Source organism: Salvelinus sp. IW2-2015, linkage group LG19 (genome assembly GCF_002910315.2).
Source record: "Salvelinus sp. IW2-2015 linkage group LG19, ASM291031v2, whole genome shotgun sequence".
NCBI classification, from domain to species: domain Eukaryota; kingdom Metazoa; phylum Chordata; class Actinopteri; order Salmoniformes; family Salmonidae; genus Salvelinus; species Salvelinus sp. IW2-2015.
Window position 1 is genome coordinate 31,124,581 of NC_036859.1, and position 11,181 is coordinate 31,135,761.

At 43.6% G+C, this 11,181-nt stretch overlaps 1 protein-coding gene across 2 annotated transcripts in view; it reads right to left on the reverse strand.

Annotated features, from left to right (window-relative positions):
* LOC111979161 (microtubule-associated serine/threonine-protein kinase 3) overlaps positions 1–11,181 on the reverse strand; it is a 71,264-nt gene that overhangs the window by 5,345 nt on the left and 54,738 nt on the right. For both annotated transcript variants that reach the window (XM_024009499.2, XM_024009498.2), the window contains 11 exons: positions 10,789–10,954; positions 9,966–10,067; positions 8,800–8,922; positions 7,862–7,983; positions 6,537–6,718; positions 5,875–5,996; positions 5,455–5,646; positions 4,887–5,113; positions 4,328–4,450; positions 3,693–3,829; positions 3,201–3,388 (listed from right to left, as the gene is read on the reverse strand). In XM_024009499.2, coding sequence (XP_023865267.1) covers positions 3,201–3,388; positions 3,693–3,829; positions 4,328–4,450; positions 4,887–5,113; positions 5,455–5,646; positions 5,875–5,996; positions 6,537–6,718; positions 7,862–7,983; positions 8,800–8,922; positions 9,966–10,067; positions 10,789–10,954 — 1,684 coding nt within the window. The remainder of the gene's footprint in view (positions 1–3,200; positions 3,389–3,692; positions 3,830–4,327; positions 4,451–4,886; positions 5,114–5,454; positions 5,647–5,874; positions 5,997–6,536; positions 6,719–7,861; positions 7,984–8,799; positions 8,923–9,965; positions 10,068–10,788; positions 10,955–11,181) is intronic.

Consider the following 11,181-nt stretch of genomic DNA (forward strand, 5'->3'; position numbering starts at 1 on the left):
CACCTACTCATTCAAGGTTTTTCTTTATTTTTACTATTTTCTACATTGTAGAATAATTGTGAAGACATTAAACTATGAAATAACATATATGGAATCATATAGTAACCAAAAAGTTTAATCCAAATATATTTTATATTTGAGATTTTTCAAAGTAGCAACCCTATGCCTTTGACAGCTTTGCACAATCTTGGCATTCTCTCAACCAGCGTCACCTGKAATGCTTTTCCAACAGTCTTGAAGGAGTTCCCACATATGCTGAGCACTTGTTGGTAGGGCTGGGCGATATGGCCAAAATATCATATCATGGTATTTTTCAAATTTTTGACTGTATTTTATGTTCTTGATTAATAAAAGTTCTACATTTGCTTTATGAGTAGTRCGTGACCCTATGGTGGCAACACATACACTACCGTTCAAAAGTTTGGGGTCACTTAGAAATGTCCTTGTTATTGAAAGAAARGCAATTTTTTTGGTCCATTAACATCAAATTGATCAGAAATACAGTGTAGACAATGTTAATGTTGTAAATGACTGTTGTAGCTGGAAATGGCAGATTTTTTATGGAATGACTACATAGGCGTACAGAGGCCCATTATCAGCAACCATCACTCCTGTGTTCCAATGGCACGTTGTGTTAGCTAATCCAAGTTTATCATTTTTTAAAGGCTAATTGATCATTAGAAAATGTTAGCACAGCTGAAAACTGTTCTTCTGATTAAAGAAGCAATACAACTGGCCTTCTTTAGACTAGTTAAGTATCTGGAGCATCAGAATTTGTGGGTTCGATTACAGGCTCAAAATGGCCAGAAACAAAGACCTTTCTTCTGAAACTCGTCAGTCTATTCTTGTTCTGAGAAATGAAGGCTATTCCATGTGAGAAATTGCCAAGAAACTGAAGATCTCGTACAACGCTGTGTACTGCTCCCTTCACAGAACAGCGCAAACTGGCCCTAACCCGAATAGAAAGAGGAGTGGAAGGCCCCGGTGCACAACTGAGCAAGAGGACAAGTACATTAATGTGTCTAGTTTGAGAAACAGACGCCTCACAAGACCTCAACTGGCAGCTTCCTTAAATAGTACCCGCAAAATACCAGTCTCAACGTCAACAGTGAAGAGGCAACTCCGGGATGCTGGCTTCTAGGCAGAGTTCCTCTGTCCAGTGTCTGTGTTCTTTTGCCCATCTTAAGCTTTTCTTTTTATTGGCCAGTTTGAGATATGGCTTTTTCTTTGCAACTCTGCCTTGCTTTTCTTTCAAAAACAAGGACATTTCTAAGTGACCCCAAACTTTTGAACGGTAGTGTATATTCTAAATTATTTCAATGGGTCTTTCTCCAGTTGGATTGTTTTATACTAGTCAATTCAACTTCAACCTAAAATAATTTCCTGCATTTCCATACATTTCTGCACTCATTTGAGATAATTTCCACACTGCTACGATATGGGGGAAAAATACTAGGCCTTATTTTAACCCAAATGTTGCAATTGTGATTTAGATCAAAACACTTGGGTGAACTTTTGGAATCATGGAAATATATTGTTTATTATAATTCTATAGTTAGAATATAAATAATAGTGGGCACTTTGAATAGTGTTGTCTGGCATGACAACGAATGAAAAWGCCATGGACGAGTTATTGTAACAGGGTAGGAACCAAAGCGATGTTCAGTGTTTCCTAGGGGACCCTATAATCTTTGGCTTTATTCATATAGCCAACATATTCATGCTTCGCCTATTCCTCTTTGATTTAGAAGATACTGTTGCCTCCACCCGTATTGGTATCAGGCTAGCTACGTTTGCTCTGACTCAGTACTTTTATTAGCTAGTCAGCTAGCTAGCTAAAAAGTGATTAGTATTAGTGGCTAACACAATTTAGCTTAACTTGCWAAGAAAATACAAACTAGCTGTTCGCAGATGTAAGAAACACAAACTAATATTGTAATTATAGAACACTTAGATTTATATTAATTTCAAAGTGAAAACAACATCGTTGTCATCAACATTGTTGCATGTGCTGCATTGACCATGAAGACTGAATGAAAGTGTCTTGTGGTCAAACAACAACAAATGTGCTCATTGAGTGACAGGGGGTGGGACTAGGTCTGTGTGGAAAGCGAGAGAGAGCAGAGAGGGATGACTCAAGTAGCRCAGTAAACAATAAAAATGGACGTTATACACGGCGTATCACATTTAACAAACCAAACATTCAAATACCGTTATAGAAGGTCAAGTAAAATCCCAAACTGGTCCGTGCATAAATACCGGTATATAGTAAAATACAGTATTCCGCCCAGCCCTACTTGTTGGCTGCTTTTCCGTCACGCTGCAGTCCAACTCATCCCAAACCATCTCAATTGGGTTGAGGTCTGGTGATTGTGTTGGGTCATTGTCCTGTTGAAAAACAAATGATAGTCCCACTAAGCGCAAACCAGACACTACCGCCTCCATGCTTCACAGTGGGAACCACACAGGTGGAGATCATCCGTTCACCTCCTCTGCATCTCACAAAGACATGGCGGTTGGAACCAAAAATCTTAAATTTGGACTCATCAGACCAAAGGACAGATTTCCATCGGTCTAATGTCCATTGCTCGTGTTTCTTGGCCCAAGCAAGTCTCTTCTTATTATTGGTGTCCTTTATTAGTGGTTTCTTTGCAGCAGTTCGACCATGAAGGCCTGATTCACGCAGTCTCCTTTGAACAGTTAATGTTGAGATGTGTGTTACTGTGAAGCATTTATTTGGGCTGCAGTCTGAGGTGCAGTTATTCTAATTAACTTTTCCTCTGCAGCAGAGGGAACTCTGGGTCTTCCTTTCCTGTGGCGGTCCTCATGAGAGCCAGTTTCTTCATAGCGCTTTATCGTTTTTACGACTGCACTTGACAAAACTTTCAAAGTTCTTGAAATGTTCCAGATTGATTTGATTTGTTATAGTTTTGATGTCTTCACTATTATTCTACAATGTAGAAAATAGTAAAAATAAAGAAAAACCCTTGAATGAGTAGTTGTGTCCAAACTTTTGACTGGTACTGTATGCCATTAAATCCAAAGCTTTGGCATAACACACGTTTCCTCAAATACAAATTTACTTGGTCTACCACAAGGGTTGAAACATTGTCAAACGCCCACTTACCAACACAAAATTATGCACGGCACAAAATGGTGGCCCAGTTTCGATCCAATAAAGAGGCTAGCTAGCAACTCACCTCCAGACTGGTCAGGGGCAGGGGAGCGGCAGGGTGTGGAGGGCCCAGGCGAGAGGCTCTGGGTGGGGGAGCCAGACAGGCTGTCACTGGAGGAGACTGAATGTTGGAAGCCGGAGGAGAAACTGCGACTGCTCTGCATGGGAGGAGGGGTGTGCTTGGACAGCTTCTTCCAGATGCTACGTCGTCTACTACAGGAGAGAAATGGGATTCAATATAAAGGCTGTGGGTATACAGGGTTTCAGCAATCGGTTATTAGACCGATTGGGTGTTAGATGATTTTTATAATASTCTGATATATGATTATGTGAACGCAAAACATGGCAATGTTTGTATTCTGTGGCACAGAATTAATATTTCTTACAAATGGCACCCAAYAGAGGAGAGCTTTTTGTCTTATCTGCCATGACACCCAGATAGCAGGTGCTACAGTAGCGGTGACTGGAGTAACTGTTCCTCATATAAATGGAGAGCCCTGTAATGTTCTGCTCTTACCCGTCCTGGCCGTCCTTCCTCTTGCTCTTCTTGCTGCGTCGGGCCATCTTGCTCTTGTAGCTGGTCTTCCTGGCTGGGCCCACCTTGATGGAGGTGTTCTCCAGGGCCGTGGTCTGCAGGGTCACCTTGCTGCCACTCTGGGAATAGAACGGCGATTGGTTTACTGGGCACCAAATGTTCTATGTAGSATAGATATTGCATATGGAATATATATTTCCTGCTTATAGAACGGTGATCACTGATTTGTAACAGGATTGCACAGGTGAAAGTAACAKGGTCTAAAATGGCCACCTGTCACAGGGGTTGGACGACAGGGACAGGGACGACTGCAGTGGGGTTAATATGAACAGGGACAATATAAGGACTGAGGAATTTCTTGGGGTTTCTTTTTAGAGAGACTGGTCTTGAGAAAGGCCTTGTGCTGAAACGTTAACCGGCTATATCCTCCCGTCTTGTTTCCTTTGTCATTTTTGGGGACAAAATGTAGTCATACTGTTTATATCAGAAGGTAGCAAAGAATGAATGAAGGTAGGTAAATAGGAAGGACAGAGAGAGACAGAGAGAGAGACAGAGACCAAACAAAGAGAGGAAGGAGTATCAGGAAAGCGTGATGGTTCTGTTCCAGTGGGTCTCACCTTGAGAAGCAGCTCCACCACCTCAGTGTGCACCAGCCCCTGGACCGACTCCCCGTTCACGTGGGTGATGAGGTCACCAGCCCTCAGGCCCGCCTCGTGGGCCGGAGTGCCCTCCTCCACACACTACAGGAACACATGAAGAATAACCAACCAGAATGTAACCCTGACTGCTTTGGCATGTATCAATGCTTTCAGAAACAAAATGTAAAACAAGACTAAATAATATATTGGCTAAAGAAGAAACCGTAACAGACTGGCACRCGAGCTAACAATAATACCAGTGGATTAAAACCAGCCAGACATGTGGTATTTGAAAGAACAAGTGTTGTTATAAACAAATATTACACATTATGAAATAACTAAACAACACAAACCAATACCAGACCACACAGATAGTTCAACCAGACAGTAAAACCAAGTCCCAATACTGCAGCAGTACTAGGAACCATAGAGATACATACTTGAGTGGCCTGTTCCATAAAAATGTCCCTGACCAAGATGGCCATCCTGTAGTCATGTTGTCTAGTGATCTATTTAATTCTGTGGCAAGAACACTTACCCAGACCATGTGGTGCACGGTGTAGACGTCCAAGTCCCCCATGTAGACGCGGATGGCACGCAGGGCGAAGCCGAACCTCTTCCCAGAGCTGTGGATGACCACGGGGGGGCGCAGGCTGGTGATGCTGAGGGACAGGTCTCCCCGGTTGGGGGACGAGTCTCGGGACGAGGGGTTGGAGGATAGGGACAGCGACGACTTGGGGCTGCTGGGGAGACCGTCCGTGGTATCTGGGGGTATGGAGAGAGAACACGTTAGGATTGAGGAATTTCTTGGGGAATTTAACAAAGTCAGTACAAGCATATCAATCATATAGGTTACAGGGCATTGTAGGCTACATACACAATACAGTGGTGTTGTTGTTGTTAGCATTATGCTAATCTCTGAATAGAGTCAGTGGCTGCATCTCAAATGCTTGGCCCATATAAACGGCAACTTTTAGCCATAGCTCTGGCCAAAAGCAATCCACAGAAATGTATGTTACCAGGAATACGGTACCGTTTGAGACTTGACCTCTCTTAACATCTGAGTATACTGGTACAAGCTAGCTAGCTCTGGTGGTTTAATTTACCTGGGGTGATGATGAGGGACAGGCCTGAGATGGAAGCTGACTTGGGGAGCTTGCAGGCCGCTGGGGGCCTGGGCTTCTCGGGGGTGTCCAGCTGGTGCCCGATGCGGCGGGACGCCCCACGTCTGTAGGAGGGCCGCGTGCCTGTGCTGTTACTACGGAGACGGATACGCCGCAAGTTGGACACTACCCCGTCTGAGAGAGGAGGGAGATAGAGAGAGGGGTGGGGGGGTAAGTGAATGTCTAACAGTGCACGCTAGAGTGTGGGCATTCTTCTCTTTTAGTAATGTAAGCCAAGTACAAATAGCCTGTGTGTATATATACACAAAATCTGTGTGGGTGTTTACTTTACGCATATGACAGTGTGTCTGTGGGTATAGGCCTAAACACATGTGTGTGTGAACYAGTGCAATCTAAACTCACCCTCTTCCTCAGCTGCGATGGCGAAGCGTGGCATGGTGTCCAGGCTCTGGGTGCTGTTCATCACCAGCGGACTGGCACTTCTCTCTGACTGGGACGAACTGGAGGAGGCCCTGGGACGCAGGCTAGAGGACAGGAGGGAAAGAGAACAGAATGAAGTTAACAAGGACAGGACAGGGCACACTTACAGAGAAAGGGTAGTTGTGATCTGGTTATGTTACAAGGGATTCAAGAACGACACTTTCTACCCACTAACTCATATTTCACTGAAATGTGTGCATGTATTCAATAGATGGACTTCAGTGTGATTTCTCCCTTATAACCACACACTGTTAGAAAAAAAGGTGCTTATCTAGAAGCTAAAAGGKTTCTTCGGCTGTCCCCATAGGAGAACCCTTTTTGGTTCCATGTAGAACCCTTTCCACAGACRGTTCTATATGGAACCCAAAAGGGTTCTTTCTACCTGGAACAAAAAAGGATTCTGCCTGGAACCAAAAAAAGATTATCCTATGGGGACAGCCAAAGAACCCTTTTGGAACCCTTTTTTCTAGGTGTATAAAAGGCAAATGTAGCAGAATTCTGTCGATGTTTTAGTTAGAGCTAAACATGTCTCACAAGTACACACCAAACATAGTGTAGTCTGAGGCCCTTTCTCTGTCTCTCACCTTCCTCTGTGGCCCTCCGTCCTCCGGTCCCCGCTGGCCACGTGTTTGTGTCCCTCTCCTGGGGAGAGGATACCCTTCCCCTCCCACCTCTCCTCCTTCTCCTCACTGTGGCTGCGGTCCGACGACGACAGGCTCTGATTGGATGGCGTTGACGTGGACAGGTGCTCCGTGCTGCTGTACACCTGGGGGRCACAAAGAGKYCAGGKGTCAGAGAAAAGGTCACAAAAAAGCTCAGTGAAATGACAAGCATGCTTTTTAAGGGTGCAATRTGCAGAAATCCCTCCGGCATATCCTGGTTGCTAAAATTATTATAGTTAKCCTAATTTCACTTYATTTGACAAAACAACCAATGTATAGTGTAGAGCAGGGCTCTCAAACCCTGTTTCTGGAGAGCTACCATCCTGTAGGTATTCACTCCAACCCTGTTCCTGGAGAGCTACCGTCCTGTAGGTTCACACTCCAACCGTGTTCCTGGAGAGCTACCAGTCCTGTAGGTTCACACTCCAACCCTGTTCCTGGAGAGCTACCGTCCTGTAGGTTCACACTCCAACCCTGTTCCTGGAGAGCTACCGTCCTGTAGGTTACACTCCAACCCTGTTCCTGGAGAGCTACCATCCTGTAGTTTCACACTCCAGATTTTTACCTTGTCAGCTCGGGCTTCGATCTTGCAACCTTTCGGTTACTAGTCAACACGCTCTAACCACTAGGCTACCTGCCCGCCCCACAAATATCCTTTCAATGACCAAAAATTATTATATTTTCAGTTGTTAGAAGCTGTGTAACAAACCGAAAGTAAAAAGACGCAAAATTGAAACTTAAGAACGGAAAATATAGAAATAGCGCACATAGAAACGACTTCTGCAGAAAAAATATTTTGCAGAACGGCATCTCGGAATGCACAACTCGTTGATCCTTGTCACGGATGGGCTACTGCAGGTGACCGAGTTCCACTCCTATCAGCTAAAAACAAGAAAAGCGGCTCCAGTAGGCAAACGATCACCAACACTGGACAATTGAGGAGTGGGAAAAAATAGCCGGTTCCTGTTGCGTCATGCTTACGGCAGAGTCAGGATTTGGCGTAAGCAGCATGAGTCCATCCTGACTGGTGTCAACAGTACAGGCTGGTGGTGGTGGTGGTGTGGGAAATGTTATCCTGGCACATGTTAAGTCCGTTGATACCAATTGAGCAACGATTGAACACCATGCCCCGAAAAATGTAGGCTGTTCTGGAGGCAACAGGTACGACCCAGTACTAGATGGGTGTACCTAATAAACTGAAGAGAATACATCCGAGCGATATGAATACATGTTGCGTCATTTCCCACCTTGCTAAAGCGATGTGCCACGGAGGAGAACTGTTTGAGCTCCAGGGACGTATCTTCGTCACATGTCTCATCATCATCATCATCATCTTCCGAATCCAGGTGGCTGTACCGCTCAGACCGGGCTGAAGAGCAACAGAGACACACATTAGTACAAGTAGGGTTGCAAAACTACCAGTAATTTACAAAAGTTACCAGAATATTTATAGGTACTCTATGGCAATCTATGGTAACTTTGGTCATTGATACTTTAAAAATGTATTCATATAAAATAMAAATCTTAATCTGTGTCCATATCGTCCATGAGTTTCAAGATGATACACCCTATGGTTCAAGAGAAAATAGCCTAAAATAAAAAATGACWTTCTCAATTAACTCCGCAACTCTTCCAACAATTGACTTTTTTCACGTCTGCCACCAGTTTGGCGCCAAAACATTTACAACAAAGACATATTGACATGGTAAAATAAATAAAAGCATGTAAAAAATATAAAAGGATATTTAATGCTGAAACTCTCATATTAAACACAAACGATATTCRCTAAATGTATGGGTTATATTTAGGGTACTGTTTTACAGCTTAGTCATTCTATTTTAAAATCATCATAATTTATTGTTTAAAATCTTAATTTACATATTTTATAATGTTATGAAAATTCCATACCATTTGTAAGTATTCCAGTAGTTTAAACTATGAAAAGGTACCAGTAAAATACCCTAAATACAAGTCAAGACAGGAGCAGCAGCATACTACACAGATTAGGTTAAATTGGCCCTAACTCCTGACCCTGGGTCAGATATTTTATCATCCCATATGATAAAGATTAGGCTGGCGGGTAAGGAATTCTGACCCTAGATCTGAGGTTAGGACCAACTTRTAACTTCAGTACACAACCACATTTAAAATACTCCCAATGAGAGTGGTAAAGCTCGCCACCTACTGTCAAAGTAACTGGTGTCGTCCTCAGTCTCCAGTTGGGGGATAAACTCAGCTTTCTGTCGTAGCAGTCCGTTCCAGTCCAGACCCACAAAGAACATGTGCATCTTGACCTCTGGTGTTCCCCCTGGGAGTAACATGGGGATGCATGATTGTATCATTGATTTGATCAAACTATTCATCAATATGATCAACTGAATATACTAAACATTAGGAACATCTTCCTAATATTGAGTTACTCCCCCCCTCCCCTGTTGCCCTCAGAACAGTCTCAATTCGTCGGGGCATGGACTCCACAAGGTGTCAAAAGCGTTCCACAGGGATGCTGGTCCATGTTGACTCTAATGCCTCCCACAGTTGTGTCAAGTTGGCTGGATGTCCTTTGGGTGGTGGACCATTCTTAATACACATGGGAAACTGTTGAGCGTGAAAAACCCAGCAACGTTGCAGTTCTTGATACACTCAAACCGGTGCGCCTGGCACCTACTATACCCCGTTTAAAGGCACTTCACTGAAGTGGATTTAACAAGTGACATCAGTAAGGGATCATAGCCTTCACCTGGATTCACCTGGTCAGTCTATGTTATGAATAGAACAGGTGTTCATAATGTTTTGTACACTCAGTGTAGTCAAATCCACATCACTTTAGGTGGTGCATATTTGGTTAATCTCATCAAACCAACTTGGTGATTAAAACAACTATTATGACATTGAACCGTTTCAGTAATCTGAAGGGGCTCCCGAGTGGCGCAGCGGTCTAAGGCACTACATCTCAGTGTTAGAGGCGACACTACAGTCGCTGGTTTGAATCCAGGCTGAATCACATCCGGCCGTGATTGGGAGTCCCATAGGGCGGCGCACAATTGGCCCAGCGTCGTCCGGGTTTGGCCGGGTAGGCAGTCTTTGTAAATAAGTATTTGTTCTTCACTGACTTGCCTAGTTAAAAATGTTAAATTGTATTGTGTGTATTTATTGATCTGTSGCAATGATATTGGTCATGTCCCTAAATAGAACTATCTTGTGATAACTTCTTCAAAAGTCTCAAAAACGTATCCAAGAAGTGACTTGTTCAATCAGATACTTCTAAAGTGTCCTAACATAATACTGTACTGACATCATACCCAAAATAAATACATGTATTTTTATAAAGGCAAAAAAGAAGCCACCCACCAGTCCCGAGGCGGTCTAGGGGGCTTTGTCTCAGCAGCCTGGTGATCAGGTCCTGGGCATCAGCAGGCAGGGTGTCCTCACCTTCAGGCCAGATAATGTCATCTGTGAAATACACACGTTTTGGAATACAATTTCATCTAAATTACACACAATACAACATGAAACATTTGGCAATAATTCAAACAGACTGGTCGTTGTGAATTGTGACATTGGTGATTAGACGTTCTTCTTGACATTGGTGATTAGACGTTCTTCTTGACATTGGTGACTAGGCGTTCTTCTTGACATTGGTGACTAGACGTTCTTCTTGACATTGGTGATTAGACGTTCTTCTTGACATTGGTGACGAGACGTTCTTCTTGACATTGGTGACGAGACGTTCTTCTTGACATTGGTGACTAGGCGTTCTTCTTGACATTGGTGACGAGACGTTCTTCTTGACATTGGTGACGAGACGTTCTTCTTGACATTGGTGACTAGACGTTCTTCTTGACATTGGTGACTAGGCGTTCTTCTTGACATTGGTGACTAGATGATTGAAAGACACCTGGGACTGTGTGCCTATCACAGAGTCAGACAAGGTAGAGGGGGTGCTTGGGTCAAAAAGACAGAGAGCACCATGCAAAACTGGCAATCAATGGCCAAATAGGTGCACCATCTAGCTTTTCTAACTGTAGTGCATATTTACTGGATCTATTTGACCAGTCAAAGCCACGTTACTCAAGCCTGGATAAACCAAAGTGAATGATTAAAACAATAATAAACATAGCATAGCATAGCATTTAATCAGGCTAACATAACCCATTAATGTGATGACTCTCACCATTGACCACTTGTCCGAAGAGCTGTTCGGGCGTGTCCCCGAAGAAAGGCACGCACCCCACCAGGAACTCATAGAGGATGATGCCCATAGCCCACCAGTCCACCGGCTTCCCATAGCCCTGCCTCAGGATCACCTCTGGGGCGATGTACTCCGGAGTACCACACACCTGGGACAGAGAACCAGAAAAARGGAGGATTTAAGAATGGACATTGGATGATAAAATGAGTATAGGGCAGGTAGGTAAACAGAATGAGAAGGTATAATAGAGAGAGACAAATAGAGACAGAGAGCAAGAGCGAGAGAACGAGAGATGGAAAAAATCTGATCAAGGAGAGAGAATAAGAAACAACAGTGAGTGAAAAAAAAAAGTAAAAGCAAAAATGGAGAGAGAGA